The sequence below is a fragment of the Rhagoletis pomonella genome, unplaced genomic scaffold (assembly GCF_013731165.1).
Source record: "Rhagoletis pomonella isolate Grant_MI unplaced genomic scaffold, Rhpom_1.0 Rhpom_scaffold_00004, whole genome shotgun sequence".
NCBI classification, from domain to species: Eukaryota; Metazoa; Arthropoda; class Insecta; order Diptera; family Tephritidae; genus Rhagoletis; species Rhagoletis pomonella.
In genome coordinates this window covers 39,754,488-39,774,076 of record NW_023458558.1, presented here as the reverse complement: position 1 = coordinate 39,774,076, position 19,589 = coordinate 39,754,488, and the positions used below count along the sequence as shown (strand labels likewise).

General features: G+C 34.7%; 2 protein-coding genes across 2 annotated transcripts; both read right to left on the bottom strand.

Annotated features, from left to right (window-relative positions):
* Window positions 1–7,645: 7,645 nt before the first annotated feature.
* LOC118738480 (glycine-rich cell wall structural protein-like) lies at window positions 7,646–8,032 on the bottom strand. The gene has a single exon (XM_036469413.1). The coding sequence runs from the start codon at window positions 7,994–7,996 to the stop codon at window positions 7,658–7,660; it is 339 nt and encodes a 112-aa protein (XP_036325306.1). The 5' UTR covers window positions 7,997–8,032; the 3' UTR covers window positions 7,646–7,657.
* Window positions 8,033–16,204: 8,172 nt separating this feature from the next.
* Window positions 16,205–16,820, bottom strand: LOC118738479 (protein suex-1-like). The gene has a single exon (XM_036469412.1). It carries the CDS (start codon window positions 16,748–16,750, stop codon window positions 16,415–16,417), a length of 336 nt encoding a protein of 111 aa, XP_036325305.1. The 5' UTR covers window positions 16,751–16,820; the 3' UTR covers window positions 16,205–16,414.
* Between the last annotated feature and the right edge of the window lie 2,769 nt (window positions 16,821–19,589).

Sequence of the window (19,589 nt, the reverse complement as noted above, 5' to 3'; positions counted from 1 at the left end):
TGGCATTCACCAAATTAAGCAAGTGGCCTGGCAGTCCAGTAAAAGAGTAGAGGAGCTCAAGCAGCAACTGTTGTTTGGCCGAGCTTCTCCTCCGATTTGTGGTTGTGCGTCTTGATGATGTCACACAAAGAGCAGCTCCTTTTCATGGCAGAAATACAATCATAACTTTGCCATTGCCTGCTGAGGAGCGGCCGCTATTAAAAACAAAGCATTTTCTTTTTGATACTAGTCGAAAATTGGGCGCAAACCCAGGCCCTTTGGAATGGTAGCGCCCAATTCTAACCACTACACCACTGATACTTAAAATGGATTTAATTTTTTTTTATAGATGCCTCAGGATTAAGTAAATTTTAAATTTTCGTCCATAATTTTTTTTGCCATAATCTTAGGGGTGTCTCTTTTCTTACTCTTTCCCTTTCGTTGTCACTTGAGTCCGTTTGCGCTTTAAGCTCCCATATTTTCTTGCGGTCGGCTGCTAGTAGATCAATGGATGCCAGGATGAATGAACCTTGATGTAATTTGATTTAACATTTTAAATTTGCTCCACTGTACGAAGCGATCAAAAGCGTTAGCATTTAGCTATTGCTCGCCACAATTGGCAGTTAACGTTTGCATAATGAGTCAAAGCAAAATATGCCGACGAAGAACAACAACAGAAGTCTAAAAGCATAGACAGACGGCAGCGTTGACCCGCATCAACACGTTAATTCGGAATTATCTCGGAAATTAGCCGCAGTTGATCCGGATTAAGTCCTAGAGTTGATACCTAAACTTAGTTCGGATCAATGGAATTTCCGATGACAACACTGATCAAAACTCAGAGAGCGTAGAATGGGCAAAAAACCTTTTCATCGGTAATGCAGTCACCATAACATTTCCCTCGCTTATTCGCATAAACAGTCTTCATTTGCATTAACTCATGCATTTTCCTCTTTCAAGTGCGCATTATCAGGGGAATTTTCGATGACGACGCGGGTAAAAACGGCCAGCTGTTGTCTTTTGTACAAGTAGAAAAACAAAGCAAGCCCGAGTTGGCGTCCGCGGTAGCCGATTGATGAGAGTTTCGTGCTACAAGTCTATATGTGCCATATTCGATCCTCGGTTGGAGAAGTTGCCAAACTTTTATTTTGTTTTTATAACTTAGAACTTATAAACAAATTTATAAAAAAGGAATAAACGAAAGTTCTACTGGCCGTGGAACTCGAACCGATGCGCTTGCGGCTCCCCAATCCGCATTTCTGCCATCTGTCAGGGAAGAATTATTATGCGCATTTGTGTGCTAGTTATCTGCATTAGCATGTCCGTTTGTCTCGCGCTTTAAATTAAATAAGGACTTATTTTAATTAATATGGTGCCTGCATTACCGACGACCAGGTGGATGTTCATGCTAGTTTTGCATTTTTTTTGTGTTCTACCCTCCCCGAGCAAACAAAGCAATCGATTCGTTTATCCGTGGTAGCCGAGTGGTGAGAGCTGCGTACCTACTACAAGCGTGCGGTCCCAGGTTCGATCTTCGGTTGGGGCGATCGCCAAAAAAATGTTTTTTATCATTTACTTTATTTTATTTATATATGTATTTAATTTTACTTTATTTTATTTTAGTTTGTTTTATTTTATTTCACATTTGAATTTTGTTGTTAGCAAATTACAATTTTTAGAGTTTAATTGTACTAAAAAAGTCAAGAAAAACTAACTAAAAACAACATAAAAAAAGGAGTTATAATTGAATAAATAAAAAAAAAAAAATTTATATTCTACTGGCCGTGGGACTCGAACCCATGACTTTGCGGCTCGTTAATCCGCATTACTGCTATCTGTCAAGGCACAATTTTGGTCAGATCAATTGCGCCGTTTATCCGGATGAATGTTGCCGTCTGTCTATGCTTTAAGACAAAACTTCGACAGCTGTAAAAAGAAAACAATGAAAGCAACACTGAAGAAAGTCATCATCGACACCAACAGCTTGACTTTGCCAATTGTTCATGCAGATTTTATTCATTTATACATTCAAGCGACGATGAAATCTTTTTGCTCTCATTGTTCTACACAGCTTCTGACTCGTCTTGCACTCGTTTTTACAGCTTATTTTACGACGAAAGCAAAAATGTGCAAAAAAATAGAGATATGTAGATGTTTTGGCTGTTGTCTGCAAAAGTCATTGGAATATTTATTAGCGTTACGCAAACAATGTTCCCCTTTGCACTCATAAAGCGAAATAAAACACCGGGATATCACCAATTCACAATACTCAAGGGATGCAAGTTTTATTCTTGCCCTGCTGATAAATGAGCTTTTTCTGCCATGCCTGGTGCTGGGCTAAAGTACATGCAGGCCTTTTTGCTATTTGTACTTCGATCCAATAAATGTCAAAAACACACGCAAAATGCACAATCGAAGGAACGAAATGTTTTTGCAGCAATGAATTGACAGCTACTAAAAATTTACTCTGAGGAATGAATAGAAATTTCAAATGTCGATGGTGATTAAAATTATCTAAACAATTTGTACTTAAGGTTTCCATTGTCATATGCAGATTTACATTGCGATTGCCTTTAGTTGGGAAAAGTTTCCTGAACAAATGTATGCAAATCCAAAAACGATTCTAGAGGTATTCATAAAACGTGGTAAACTGCCGATAAATGTCACAAATAGATATTTTCCATTTAAATTTACAAATTCCATATAAATTTATAATCTTATCGCGTTCTAACGTTTGATGAATACCCCTGCTATTTTTTTTATTTTTTTTTTAATTTAGTGACCGAGATATGACAAGTTTATATCATTACTAAAATAAATTATTTGCTAGATTTTTAAGATATTTAAAGTTAAAAAAACAAACTAGGTAAAACAAGTTATAAAATAAAGTTTTCACCACTACCGACATTTTAAAGCGATATAAGGAGGTAATTAAAAAGAACCTTGTATGGGAATAAACCATCAAAATTTTGTTTACGAAATACGTTATATGTAGTTATAAATTTGTACTATGACTTGAGGGTATGCGCTTAGAATATCCGCATAGAGAAGCTGCCTTTGCCTAGCTGGCTGATGTGCTCGGGAAGACTTATAGCTGAAATACAATGCCGGCGAACGGCGAACTCACCACAGCGAAATTCGCGCTGTCAAAATTAAAACACCCGCAAGCATATGAAATTGAACACAGCCAAAGCGAAATGCGAAGTTCGCTTGGCGGCGTTTCATGGCGATAGATTTATTTCTATCGCCCTGCTGGGCGATGACAGCTGTGCGTGCCAAAGGTGGCCGTATTTGTTTTTTGCTTTCAAAGTTTTAAAAGAAAACAACCTAAACACGATTTTTTTTTTTTGTTGTTTGAAAAATATAGTGGTGGATTCGTTAAATCTGGCTTGAAACAAATTATTTATAATAATCTTTCTTTGTTTTACATTTATATTTCTGTGTTCGTATGGAAAAGTAGCTTATGTCGATAGGCCGGCTTTAGTATAATGGGGCAATCCCTTTATTTATTAAACTAAAACAAGGATTTTTTTGATGAGACTTAAAAGGAATATTGACTTGCTAGTATCGGAACTATTTCTTGCACGTTTATTTGCTAAAAGTTGTTTAACGGCTCAGCGCCCGTAAGTCATTCGCAATCGTATGCTGCGGATGCCGATTTATACTAAAGCCAGCCTTTCGACATAAGCTACTTTTCCATACGAACACAGATTTGTTATCATTTCCTCATTTCTAAATATGGTTTAGTTTTTTCTAAATATGGTCACCCAAATTATAAAGGCGACCAAATGGGATCAGCTGTTTTCGCTACCGCTCTAATTCTGTTTAAGTAGGCGAAATAGCTGGGCGAACGGTGAACGACAGCATCGCCCAATTCGGCGAAGTTTGCTGTTCGCCGGTATTGTATTCAAGCATTTAGGCTGTCATCACCGCCATCCAATAAATACGCTGCATACGGAAAATGCGAAGAAACTTTCGACTTTGTGGTGAGAGGGAGACTCCGTCGCAGAGTACTCTTGTTCGCCACGGTGAGTGAGTTTCTCGCCACGATCCGCATCAAAGCGAAATTCTACAAAATCTCGTTTATTTTCGCCCACACCACGACGAAAGAAAAAGACGAAGTGTCCAATGTTTGAGCGCTGCTAGCGTCATGATATCAAAATCAAAATGATAGATGTTGTGGTTTTGATAGACCGAAGCGACGCATGCAGTGATTTAGACATACGAACACTACGAAGGCCAAAGATGAACTCGGAACACTATCTTGTTGTAGCCGAGGTACGCACACGCCTTCGTGCAGCAAAAGAATGGGCCTTCAGAAATGAAATGAAGGTTTCAATCGGGTCATTCCAGCGAAGATGACACCCCACCAACTCTCAGAAAGCACGCCTTAACAAACCGAGTAGAAGCTGAAAAGGGAAACGAGACGTATTTTACGCATTAAAAAGAGTAAGACCGAAATACGAGAGTGCGTAGAACTGAAAATACTGGCGGTTAGTAAAAACGCCCGACATTTTCAGCGCGAAGTTAGACGACTTACCGTAGGTCCCAAGACCTACACGAACTCCTCCAAAAACAATGATGCTTCGACGACCTACTGATCGATATCCGGAACTTACTTAACGGGGAGGACTTGATAAGGTTTACGCAGAATATGCTAAGATGAACGTTTCATCCTCAAGAAAAACGATCAGTCTTCTAATTACCGGCTACAAGGACTTATCGGGCGCATTGTCTGAAGACTTAAGCCTGGTAAAGCCACCTTATACCTCATCTTGAAAAAAAGCTGCCAAGTAGGATCTAACCAGAAAAAAAAATACAAATGGTAGAAGTAAAGCTGCTACTACGGAGATCACCACATCTCCTCATCAAACTCATACTCACGGGAAATTAGTCATAAAACTCTAACTAACACAGACAGTGCTCTAGTTAAATTAGCAAAAAATAAGTTTGGAGTTAGGTTGATAGTGAAAAATTAAAAATTCAAAACACCACAAGTTTACACCGGCGAACTTAACTCGCTTGGTGCTTATTCGCAGATTAATCTAATGTACCTTCAATGACGTGTCTAAAACGATAATTGATCATGGATACATACTTACACTTACTTATTTGAAAGTACATACATACATATGTATATATGTACATTGATATGTGCCTGTGAGCATAACCAGTTTATGGTGTTTTAATTTTTCGTATTCTTGCTTTTAATATTTGTTGGCTCGCAGGTAAACAAACTGTAATTAAATAAACATTAAAAATAAAAGCTTCAACACATTCAATCACGTTAATTGATCCAGAAGCCAAATAGTTAAGCTAATAATACATCGCTTTAAATGGGTGTTCGATATTGTGTGAGTGTTAAACATCACGAGATTACAAATCATGTTGCGAACCAAAATATTTTGCCTTTAATAAAAAATTTTAAAATTCTTATTGTTAAGCAAAACGAACTCATAACAACAAATACGGTTACCTCCTTTAGCTGGAGATATGCAAATAAATATGCGTGCATTTAGGAATATTTAAGTTCTTTTTAGGGCCTAAACGAAACTATTGCCAAACAGTGGTATTCAAGTATATTGCTTATAATTTTATTTGTACCCAAATTAAACGAAAATACTATTCTTGTCATCAGGGAAGGCTGTTAAAATTTAGTCAACATCTTGTTCGTCAAACATTTTAACCCTTTTAATCCTAAAATAAAAAAGGTTGAGACATTTAAAAGAAACTGGATTCCTCTTGATGCCTATTTAAAGAATCTAGTTAGAAATGGCAGTTGGGTGACTAAAACTTTCAACAGAAGTGCTAAGCAGGAAAGAATATAACTATAAGTATTATTTCTTATATTTTCCTCTCTTACTTCACGAAACCAAGCTTATAATAGCCTTAGTTTTAAGCACTATTTTTATACATAAAGTACCACAATATTCTTTTTAAAAAATTGATTTTCTTAACAGCAAAAATGTAGCATCCGCAGCGGACTTACACAATGATGTTAATCTAACCTTCAGTTTTCTCTTATAATAATATTTCTTTCTAAGGCCGAGGTCCCGCAATGAGCGGTTAAAACATATCGTCACCTGAAATGCAAAAAGACGTAACAACACCGTAACTGAAATGGAAAAAGTCGTGATTAATATCATGATAAAAATATAGTAAGGTAGAACCGCGGAGAGTCACTTTTAAAATTCTTGACGTTTCCAAATAATTTAATTTTTAAATGTACTCACAAACTCACACACACATTTTCATTTTCAATCTCAAGCAACAACAATTTCGAACAATTTCAATTTTTTATTTTCACTTTTATATGATTTTAAAATGTTGGCAAACTTCAAAAAAAAAAATCATGGCCGACAAATTGAGAGAACGGTTCTACCTTGCTATGTTTTTATCATGACTAATATTTTGTTTTTTTTTTTTGTCCATAAAATGATGTGGGAGTTGTATTTCAATAAAATCCATCATATCAAACAAAAACCGAATTTTGAATTTCTTATTAGTTACAACTTTTTCAATTTCAGCGACGATGTTTGTTACGTCTTTTTGCATTTCAGTTGCCGATATGAAATACTATTGAAGTGGCCATGCTCTGAGCAGCATTTCTGAGCGGCTGAGCGGCATGTTTGTATAGCGCCGCTCAGCCGCTCAGCCGCTCAGCCTTAGGTCAAGGCCACGTAAAGAGCGGCTGAGCGGCCCTATACAAAAATGCCGCTTAGTCGCTGAGAAAAGCCGCTCAGAGCATGGCCGTTTCAATAGTGTCTCATATGTTTTAATTAAGCCGCCGAAAGTTTCCGGTTGGTTTAACTAAAGTAAAGCCTAAATCGAATGCCATCAAGTGACTCCAGAGAAGATATTCTAGAGGCGTTACATTGCTTGATCTTGGTTGACATTTCCAAACTAAATCATGATTTTCGAGATGAATATGCACGATTTACAGATTTAACCAAGTTGCGACTGTTGAATGTATATCAGGAAATCTGACTTAAAAACAACAACATAACCACCGAGGCAGAAGTTACAGGTTTAAATGTTCTGTGAAAAAATTACCTTAGTTTTCCTATAGGCTCCTATATCCACAAATTATGTTATGTTTTTTTCTCCAGAAAATTCATAAGTAAGTAAGCTAAATAAGAGCTCAAAATTAGTACCACGTTCGATTGCATGGTGGTGGATTATTTTTGAATACTGTGGGGCTGGCCGCTGGGAAAATATAACTTTGCGGATCACTGGGGTTGTGGAATCGCCGCCACCTTAAAAGCAAGGACATACATCGACTTTTCTAGTAAATGCTGGTTTACCAAATATATCCACTCGTGCGCCACCTATCGGCAAAATTTTTTGTGGAGTTATTCTTTTTCATTTGGTTAATAAACTACGTTCTAAATATGAACAAAATTGGACCATAAATACGGGTTTTTCCAATATCTCGACTCCTGCACCACCTATCGGATGAACTCATCTTTCGTATTGCATTGTCATCGCGTTCAGAGCCAACTTTGAAGCTTCAAGTTTCTAGATCATTGGTTAGTCAAAAATGTATTGCAATATTTGCCCCTAAATTGTAAAAATTAAAGCTTGTATACATATTTTGACACAACAGTAGATTATTTAATTTTAAAAACTTTGTTAATGTCTATTTGGATTTCTTAATTATATCAGCCATCGTAAAGTCTTAGCCATAGTAACCGCGTCCATGGCCATGATGACCATGATGACCATGATGTCCGAATCCGCCGTAGCCACCATAACCGCCCCGACCTCCATATCCTCCATAACCGCCATATCCACCATATCCTCCGTAGCCTCCGTAACCGCCATATCCACCGTATCCTCCGTAGCCACGTGCTTGCCTTGGGGATTCATTGCCATGCTCTACACCAGCGTCAACATCCAATAGAATTGCTGCCTGATCAGATTTATCAACATTTTCTTCCTCAGCTATTGGAGCTGCGTGTGCAAAATTGAGGCATATAATAAGAGCCACAATCAATATTAAATGTACAGCACGCATTTTGATTGTTGTAATATATTTACTAAAATAATCTAAAGTGATTAGCACACGTCGGAGACTGGTATTGAATTGAGTTCCAGTATAATGGCGAGGATCTTTTATACTTGAAAATATTTGATACGATCACTGGAGAAATTTCTCATCTCCTTACATAAACATTTTTTAGCAAATGATTTGCAATTCTATGCAGTAAAAAGTGAGAAGATATTTCAGAACATTAGATGATTTAACCGACATCGAAAAAAAATGCTTAAATGCTTAATATACTATAAATGTTATACATTAATAGGCGAAAAGCTAAGATGTGAGTACATTAATCACCGCGGGCAACGAACTTGGCAATTTTTGCATTTCTTGATTAATGGTCGGTAAGTGATCAGAGATCAAAAGTGCTTTTTGATCGAGCACTTTGTTTTGGTGTAAATTAAATTGGAGTTTCACGTAAAGAAAGTAAGTTCAATAACACATTACCGCAGTGTGTATATTCATTTATAAATTTAATTACTTTTTTTATTTCATTTTTTCAGCAAAAAATTACCACTGCATACAAAATTTGTAAAATAAAGAACATCAATTAGACAGAAGTGTTTGCACATTAAATAAATTAGAAGCGTTAAACTCAACGTCAGTTTGCAAATCATTTGTTAATTCTTCACTAAAAAAATTATACTCGTATTTGTGACTTTAAAGTTGTATGTATAAACTTGTGGTCCCTGAGTTACTACTGCGCCACACATTTGGTATAGAATTACAAATAAATTGTTGTAAAAGCGTGTGTTATAGCTGGTAATATTTATACTATACTTCGCTTTCGCTGTGTGTCTTTAGCAGTAGAGGAATACGATTGAAAGAAAAAAAAGTAAAAAAAACATCAGATCCGCAAATGGTTATAAAAATATTTATAACTAGTGAACCCGATTTGCGTTAAAAATCGAAAATTGAATTTAGCTTTTTAAACAGGTGAAACCCTATGCAAAAACCTCAAATAATATTCCCAACGATTTATCTAAAGCCATCTGAGTGACGAGAGGTCTCGCTTTGTGTCGGTTTTCATTTCATCAAATTTCAAATCACTCTGTACGACTAAAAAGTTCCAACTGTTCTAAGTGGCAATCCTAATTAAAAATATTATCAGCCTAAAATTTCTTGAAACTTCTTCGTATTTCATTTATTTTGTATATAAGTAAAGCAAATTCGACATTCCATGCCATCGAAAACCCATTTAAAAATATATTCACACCAAAATAAATTATTTTCAAACCCATTTTAATTGATACCCATATTTTGACAATGATATTTAATTTATTCAACAATTTGAATTAAAATTTTTCAACAGGTGGCAACCCTTTTCTGAGACCCTAAAAAAATTCTAACTGTTCAAACTAAAACTGTCATAAAATTCGTTTGTTTGATACCTATATTTTAAAATTGCATATAACTTGTGTATAATTAAACTAAATTCAACTTCAAAACCCTCTTCAAAATTATTTATATACTAAAATTGTGTTTAATATCTCTCGTCTGACAATGTGATAAATATTTCAAGTAACTTATCAATTAAGTTGAATTTTATTTTTTAAACACGTGGCAACCCTCCCAAATTAAGTCCAGAAGTAAAGATTTTTAAACCCATTTCGGGTAAGAACTATATTTTAGTAATTTATTTAAAGTATTAAATGAATTGAATTTAACTTTTAAACTGGTGCCAGCCCTAAAACACATCAAAAATATTCTAAATTGTCAAACTAAGGATTTCTTAAAACTCTTTCATTTGATGCCGATGTTTAATACTTCACATAAACTGGGTATAAAATTATTTAATTCGACTTCTCAAATAGGTGGCAGCCTCCCTAAAATATTTTCAATGGACTACATTATTAAACCTCGTTCGTCAGACACCCACATGATGATACCTCTTTTTTTAAAAATCGAACAAATTATCCAGATCTTAGGGCATTGATTGTTAAATAATTTGAGTTTAATTATTTAACAGGTGGTAACTATTTTCCAAAAATTAAAACCTTATTGCACATCTAGAGCGTAGGGCCTTTAATTTTACCTTTGCTTTTTGAAAATCGAACGAACGGTGCACATCTGATGACAAGAAATCCCTTCCCGTATTATATATATAGATTTTAGAAAATCGAACGAACGTATGGAGAGGGTTGTGACCTGTTAGAAACATCAAATTCCATTGGAACTAAAGTAATTAGTTATTGAAATATATAGGTATCACCATTTGGGAGTCAGACGAAAGAAGTTTAAGAAAGTTTTAGCATGCAAATATTACATAAAGGATTGCCTTTTGTTTGTAAAGTCAAATTTAGTTACATTAGAATAATAATTGTGTCCAATAAAAGGTTTAAGACATCGTATTCGTTATTTTATTGCAAATACATACACTGTCATCCCAAGATTTGTTCTGATTAAATTGTTTTTTAATTACTCTACTCTTAAATTAACTAAGGTGCCGGGTTCGAAAGTCGTCAGGCGCTTGCTTATATAACTTTTATTCTGACCATGAAAAAGCATCTGTGAAGTGCAGAAGAAAGCGTATTAAATGAAACATTTCAGAAAAACAGCCAAAAACGTGTTCGTTTCAAAACATTTTTCGGTTCTTGTTTGTACATATGTTTCTGCCGCACACTTTGGTGGAAAAACGGATCGTCAAAGTATTCGAAAATCGGTAAAAACAAAAATCGGCATTTCATCAACTTTTTCTACTTTTTCCGGTTTTAGCTGGCTGAGTCAATAACTGCCATTTTATTTATAAGACAAAATATATTGGGACCATATAAATACCTACAGATACATATCTATATATCGAGCCCTAACCGCAAAAAATTCGTAAGCGACATTTGTTATTTTTCTTTGGATACAGAGTGCATTAAAAAATAAAAAATGTCAGTTAATTTTTTTTTGCGGTTAGGGCTTGATAAGTAAGTAATGAAATAAATAAGAAAAAAATATCGGGAGCGGGAGCGGAGCTTCGAGCGAAATAAAATACCGGAGCGATGAAAATAAAAACCTTTGCTCCGAACCCTGGTGAAAACAAATACAGGCAGTCAAATGATAGCATGTATGCTCGCGCTGATTCAGCAGTCGCGATAGCCGAGTAAGCAAAGCACTAGAGTGTCACTCGAGAGATCCGAGATTGAGTTTCCTCGGGTGGCAGATTCTTAGTTTTTATCTTTTTTTTGAATTTTTTTTACATAATCTTTAGATTTCAATGTTTAAAAACAAACAAAATAGTGTTTAGATGAATTTTTATGATACTAAAGTATTTCGGTTTATTTCCTTATGAAATTCTTGTTGAACAAATATGTTCTCGCTTCATTTTCGAGCCTTTTTTTAACAAAATAGAAAGCAATTGTCTTTTCCTCCATATTTTTCTTTTTGTGACCTCTTCAGAGTCAGTTGACAAATAAGTGACTTTTTTTTTAGACTAAACACGCGAGACGCTTACTAAATACCAAATAGTCTCAAAAACGATGTTCACTATGAAAAGTCACAGTCAGTGACTAGAGACTGCTTACTAGATAACGGGGTTAGACTGATTTTACTTCCCAAGCATGGTCATTGCATTTCTTGCTAGCTGACGAATCCATTGTGGAGCTACCATTTCCAAATCCATTCTTATTGCCTGAGATTACTTCCAGGCGATTTGCTAATATATGCTCCTAAATTTTACCATCAGCATAAAGAAAGCAGATTGGTCGAAAGCTAGGAGGATCCCGTGTTGGCTATCCTGGCTTTTTGAGACCAACTTTTGCTGTTTCCGAACCAATGGAAAGAATGGAAGAAGTAAATTCTTAAGTGCCAGTGTGAGGTCTTTATTCGGTACGCAATCGGACCCAGGAGCTTTATTAGCTTATAATTTTCTTGCAGCCTGCAATACTTTTGCTTTTGTTAATTATTATAACATGACTTCATTTCCGTATACATAGGGGACATCAGCCGCCTTTACTTGGACATCTTGGATACGTCATAGGACCCGCGTGCACTTGGCGCAAATGATTGTTGTAAGTAAGAAGAAGATTAATTTGGATTTTTAAACATTCGAAATTTAAAAGCATGGCCATTTGAGAAAATTTAGCACTGTTTGACTTTCAATACGGAATGTGAAATATTAGGCCCACTGCGGCTAAAATCTGTAGCAATAGTGTACATATAAACATGTATTCACATAAATCACACAAACCTACATTACAGCACTGAAAATAAATACCAAAACATAGTCAAATCTAACACTGATCATCAATTTATTTGCAGTTATCAATTTTTCGCCACTTGATTGCATTGTCGGTTTTTTGTAGAATTGGTTATTGGTCGAACTGGAGATAATTTCATTTAATATAATCAAACTACGAATGCATATGACTGCATGTACATACATATGTGGTTGCAGCTACATATGTATGTATATACATATAAAGTGGGCATAAACAACTCATACGGGATATGCAGTAAATTGCACATACATACATATGTATGAATAAGCCCAATGATGCAGCAAGACTGCTGGCTGACGATGAAAGGCAACTTTTGTACTTATGTATAAGAACTGACATAAATATAGTATATGTATATGTATATGTATTTATGTATAGTAAGTTTATCAGTAACAAAAGCGATAAACTACAAATGTCGCTTTTCGCTCCAGCGATTTGATTTCTATTTGCACATTTAGCAATTTGTGATTTGTCGTTTTGTATTGTCATCAATGATGGTCATAGCTGGAGCTAACAAATTTTGACGCTCAAGCCATTCACAAAATGATGACGCTCTAAATTTGGTCAGTCGTTGCACTAACAATAAAACCACATTTTGTTATTTGAGGAATGGCAATATTTAACACAGTTCTTGGAACATTTTTTTATTGAAAATTAATATTTAATTAGTTACGCGCCAACCCCAGTTTTACAAAAGCAACAAAATTGTTACTTCATGAAGTATGGCAAATGTTAACTAAAAAATCTATTGACTTTTTTAGAAAACTACATACACTATTGTCTTGATATTTTTCAATACATTGCAATTTCAGAGGAATAAAATTGCATTTCCTCGAATTGTTGTTATTAAAGGAGTCCGCTCGGGTCTTGAAAGCTTGAGTAATTTGCTTAACTTTTTGAAAAATTCTCGGGCGTTTTTCGTAGTCCCCAGCATTTGAAGCTCTATGCACTCTAATACTTTGGCCCCTCTCTTTTCATTGCGGCAAATACGTCTCTTTTCAGCTCCCTATAATGGTTCCACATGGCTCGCGTTTCATCCGACCGCAGCATGGCCCTGTAGGCGGCATCTTTTTTCTCTGCAGCTTAGTGAGATTCCTCATTTTACCAGTTGTTCTTTAGCCCACGTCTCCACCTTCTACAGATTCTGTTAAAAAAGCTGTGTTAAGACAGAAATGTCAGGTGGAGACCGCAAATTTCCACTGTTAAACCATATCTGTCTTGTCGAATTTCTTACCATCGCTGTCTTAACATCAGCTCTCAATTTCTAGTTTGCCAACTCAGTTTTCATTTTACCGCGCCATCTACATTAGGTACAGATCAATCTGATGGGTTTGATGCCATTTTGAAAGTGATTTGTTAAGACAGTAAGTTGCGCACATGATAAAACGGGACAAAGTTGAAACAGAAATTTGAGAGATGTTAAGACACATTTAGTAGAAAATAGAGATACTGCAATTTGCGCACTAATTTTTTGTATCAAAATATTTTCGAAAAAATTACTGATCTGTAATACTAACCAATACAAATTAGCGCACCTCAATAGGCTATACATCCACTATCACACCATGGATTAATCTTTTTACTAAAATTACCTTTACTGGGCGGCCAAACCCTTTTAATGCCGTTCAATTATTTTTTTCAGGAGTCCAGGGCCCAGGTATGTACAGTGGTGGGCAAACAAACAGTGATGCTGCATTTTAAAAAGGTTTCTTAATTTAAGGTTTATTATTCTTTTAGGAAAGTATAGCTCACTGTCTAATAAATACCATGGCTGCAATTTAGTTTGGCATCCCCGGAGTTCCGCATTAAGGTAGCTATGGAACGATAGAGGGAGTTCTCCTGATTGCAAATATATATACTTTTAGCCGCAGCAGGCTTCTAGTTTTAAGTTATTTGTTGTTAAAGTTTGTAAATTGAACTAACCTCTCGGCGCTATTTCACACAATAAACACTTTATTTATGTACACCCTCCTCAAAATAGTTACATTAAAACCCCGGCATGAGATTTCCACTTTAATATACAATTCTTAATTAATTAATTAAGTAAAACGCGTTTATAAATGTTTTCACAAACGTTTGCACATTTCACAAACAAGCAGAAATAACAATGGCTGACAGTAACACAAAATGTATGCTACCATACGTTAAAAAAATACACAAATAAGTGCGTATAATTAGGAAGTATAAGTGTACAATACGTACATATATTGCTCTTATTAAAAATAATAATATTAGGATCGATAGGGGTCTTACTCCTGATCATAACGGTATTATTTTTTTCGGGTGGAAATAATATTTACTGGTGTTATTGTAGTTCAAAGTACACAAATGTAGAAAACGTACATCGTTAATTTGATAAATAATGAAAATTTTTAATAAAAAATCGCGCGATTTTTTATTACAAATTTTCCATAAAAATCAGTACTTCGATAAATAATGAAAATTTTTAATAAAAAACCGCGCGATTTTTTATTAAAAATTTTCGCCTGCAGCGCTCTTTCCATAAAAATCAATAATTCGATAAATAATAAAAATTTTTAATAAAAAATCGCGCGAGTTTTTATTAAAAATTTTCGCCTGCGGCGCTTTTTCCGAAAAAATTAATACTTCGATAAATAATGAAAATTTTTAATGAAAAATCGCGCGATTTTTTATTAAAAATTTTCGCCTGCGGCGCTTTTTCCATAAAAATCAATACTTCCATAAATAATGAAAATTTTTAATAAAAAATCACGCGATTTTTTATTATAAATTTTCGCCTGCGGCGCTTGTCAGTTTTTTTTATATATTGGGGGTATTTAACCCCATACCCTCCTTTACTACTAATTCAACGCTGAGCAGGAAAATGGGTACGATAAAAACTATTCTCTTTTATTGTTATTTTCTTAGATGTGGCTGCACTCTTCTAATGTCAGTGTGAAACCATGGTTGAATCAACGGTTCTGTATTCACAATGTGCGTGATAATTATTAAAACTTACTTAATTTACTAAAAATACATCATAAATGTAAAAAATATGTTTATATTTCATTGTGCGGGGTTTTAATGTAACTATTTTGCCGAAGTGTCTACATAAATATAGTGTTTATTGTGTGAAATAGCGCCGAGAGGTTAGTTCAATTTACAAACTTTAACAACAAATAACTTAAAAAGTATAAGCCTACTGCGGCTAAAAGTATATATATTTGCAATCAGGAGAACTCCCTCTACCCCCCCATAGCCAACTTTTTTTTGTACGCGGGGGATGCCAAACTAAAATTTTCCCAATACCATTTAACCCTGAATTTAAAGTTTTGTACAAAACATTGGAAAATTCGACAGAGTGTCCCGCATTTGCTTCCATAAAACATATGTATGTATGTTTGAATTTTTTTTTATATGGAACGTCGGCAAAAAAAAATATTACCAAAAATCAACTGTAAGTGCAATCTTCTTCAAACTTGGACTTAATTGGAGTATAAACCTGCATACCAATCTTTTTTTTTTAATTTTTCAAACTTAAATTGAAAGTTTTTATGAAAATTTTTTTATGATATTCGTCAAATTTTTATAAATCTTGCGCAAAGATTGATATTATGACTAACATGGTGTTAAAATAAAAAGAAAAATTTGCCGAAACTTGTTAAAATATAGCGTCCCTATTTGTTTGCCCACCACCGTAGGTGTACCTTTCATTCAGGTTTATCTTAAAAATTATTCGGCATTAAAGTCACTTACTGATAAGCTAAATGCTGAATATTTGTTTAATGTGCAATCTTGATTCTTGACCATCCACTCCTATGAATGTGATCTTCAACATCTTCTATCCGAGTCTATTTTGTGTTTCTCGTACTTTGGGCAGCTTTTCCTCAACTAAATATCGAATTAAAAAGTTGCGACCAAAAATTATCACATCTTAAATCAGACTTCTTACATCTCTGAATTAATATTCAAGGAGGCTGTATGTACATATGTATGTGTACATGTATATACATAATTAATTTACCACAAATTGTGCATATCTTTAAAAAGGTCTACCAATTCGAAGAATTTTTATTAAAGTACACATTTGCATCTCTCACATCTCAACACAAATCCTTAAAGTATAAAATTAACGAAATCAAAAATCATTTTCTTGTTTCATATTTCTTAACCAAAAGCCAATTAATTAGTGAAAATAGCAAATTTCAAAAATAAATATGTTTACTTAGCCCCAGTAGTTCCATGGACGGCCCCAACCACCTCCATAACCACCCCATGCGCCCCAACCGTAGCCACCCCATGGACGGCCCCAGGAGCTACTATAGTAGCTCCATGGATGACCCCAACCATATGACCAGCCGTAGCCATACTGACGAGCCGCTCTCGGTGCATCGTTGCCATGTTCACCGCCCGCATCGACATCCAAAAGATTTGCTGCACCATCGGATTTTGACTCATCTAATGTTGCAGTTGATGGTGATTCATCGATTGCCGCTGCTTCGGTCTGATATAGGAAGGCAATTGCAGCCAACACTGCTAAAGTTATGGTAGATCCACGCATCTTAAATAACGAATAAGTGCGTAGCTGCGTATGTGTGAGATAGAACGCGTTGACTGAACACCGAACCCGATAAAGGCGAACTGTGTCTATTAACAGTGAATTGCTCCATATTTATATGCAACACAATAGTTAGCATAGCTTATTGATATGCATATGTATGTGTGTATGTATATGAGAATTATATTTAAACCGCTTTTCTTTACAAAATGCACCCACATGAAAAATTTTTGCCGATGTACATATAAACATACGTACAATACTAGGCATAAGCATACTTATGTACGTATGTACTGCTTGTATATAAATAGTATGTATTTATATTAAATATGTTATATATTTTAGCCAAAGTTCGAAGCAAAAATTTTATAGGTAATATTTTGAACGTACAAAGCCGATTTACCGAAAAACAAAAAATATTTAAAATAAGTAAGGCACGTGTTGTTGTATTCATTTTTATTTCAATAAATAAGTTATCTTTTTTGGGTTTTCTACATTTTACATTAAATTATAAAATGTTTATTTCAAAAGTAATCTTCTACAGCTTTTCAACCACTAACATTTTACGTGGGATACATACCCATAGATTAGGGTGGTCCAAAAATGCATGTCGAAATGTAAAGTCGAAATTTGTATGCTCTCAGCCCTAGGATTTTTCCATATCGAAACAGATATGCCTACCTCTATTTTTTAATTTGAAATAAAGACATATGTATAGAGGTCGCTGAAAGCGCTCAAAATTTTCGGTGTATTTTATAAGAGAAAAACACTTTTCGTAGAAATGGTATAGAATTCTTGAAAATTAATCTATTTCGATCTGAAAACTCTGTTTCTCTTTAGGAGATTCCCAATAATAATATACAGTTATTTCTTTACCCATTTTTTCAAAGTAACTATATATTATAGGTCCGGCCGAAACACACAAAAATGCCAGAAAATGCAATGGCGTAAAAAATAAAAAATCTTTAGTATTGGAAAATGTTTAAATAAGCAATTTGGTATTGTTATTGTAAGTCTCCTGAAGAGAGCCGGAGTTTTCCGGTCTAAAAATATAGATTTTCAAGAATTCTATAGCATTTCTACGATTTTTCCCCCCATATAAAATAAATGGCGACCCGTAAATATGTTTTGATTTCAAAATAACAAATAGAGGTATATTTTTTTCGATATATAATAATTCTAGAGGGTACGAGCATTAAAATTCCGACTTTATTTATTTTGAACCACCCTAATGTAGAGACATATATGTAAGAGTTGATACTTAAATACATATTCACATATTTATATATTTACCTATACGCATTAATGAAGAAACAAAATGCCACTTACTCAACGATAAAATTGATACCCATGACTATGCGCAATCAAGCGCATATTTTATTATTGATATGTTAAGCAACCTTGAAATAGTCACAGAAATCTTAAAGATCCGTAACGCAATACTAAGCGGATAATATAGTTAATAATTTATATTTGATATTCTATGTTATTTAATACGAGTTTTCGATTGTAGTAGGAAAAGTGTAATAAGAGTCCTCGAGGCTGCACAATGCCTATGATAACTAAATGGTGATTCAAGGCAGTTATTGTGAAAAATGAGCTTGCAACGCGTTGGCTGAAAAAAGCATTTACCCCTTATTTGTTTTTTTTTTTTCATTCATCTATGAAACAGTGGTTTCTTACAGACTAGTTACGTAATAAAAATAAGTCAACATTTAGTGTTTATCATAAGAGGCATATGTCTAACTATTGAAAATGTCATTACATGACTTCATTTTCCGTAAAGTATACATAAATATTTAATTTAAAGAAATTAGTGTTTTTCCGTGCTTTTCCTAATTTAATGGACTGCATACATCTTTTTTCTGTTCCGTCCGTTTTGTTGTGGCACACTGAAGCTATTACGTATCTTTGCAAGCATATACACTTTTGCTAGGTTATTTAAGATGGAAATGGAAATACATATGTATGCCTTCTGAAAACCACCAAATCGGAATATTAGAAGATAAATGCGTTACTGAAAATCATGAACGTGAACTGTTGGTGAACATGTTGGACCAAAATGTTTCAAACCAACAAATTACTTTTGGGCGGGACGATATTCGCCGGGTCTGCTAGTTTCGTATGTTAAGCTACATCAAAAATTTAGACATCATATCTACTCCGATGCCTGCTAAAGTAAAAACTCTACCACAAGTGCATTTGCCCAGTTCTATACTCATAAGTGACCTGGGAGCTTATTTTCACAGACGGTTCCAGATAAGATACAGGCTGTTCTTTTGCGGTAACAAAAGGGCTTGGTGTTATAATTGTCGTCGGTGCTTTTCCCGCGTACTGCCCGGCATTTACAATTGCTAAAAGCTATATGTACGTTTCGCCTCTAAAAACGAAGGAAATTTCCTCACATGCACGGACAGTAAATCAGCCATCGAAGCCCTCTTCAACAGTGCTAATGATTCTCATATAATTTCGAAATCACGTGAAATACTCTTTTGATAAAAAAAAAACACCATCAAAATTATGTGGCTACCTGGGCACGTCGGAATAGAAGGGAACGAGTTTGCAGACAAATGATTTATGTGTTAAAAACTTAGTTTAACATAACATATACATTTTTTTTCTGCAAAACCCGCTATTAGCACATTTTTTATATAAATACTATAACTTGTACAGTACGCGATAGAGAAAAGTTTCGCACGCATCTCGATTTCCCTATTTTGACTCTAGCTAGAGTGAACATCTTTTAGAGTTGCCCTACCGTGTAATTTTAATTGAGAGGGGAGTTTTTAATTACAGCAAAACTCTAGCGAAATTTCTCTACCATGTACACTAAGGGTGCGTT

Excerpts from the sequence above, each read along its gene's own strand:
- LOC118738480 (XM_036469413.1), bottom strand. The coding sequence starts at position 7,996 with ATGCGTGCTGTACATTTAATATTGATTGTGGCTCTTATTATATGCCTC.
- LOC118738479 (XM_036469412.1), bottom strand. The coding sequence starts at position 16,750 with ATGCGTGGATCTACCATAACTTTAGCAGTGTTGGCTGCAATTGCCTTC.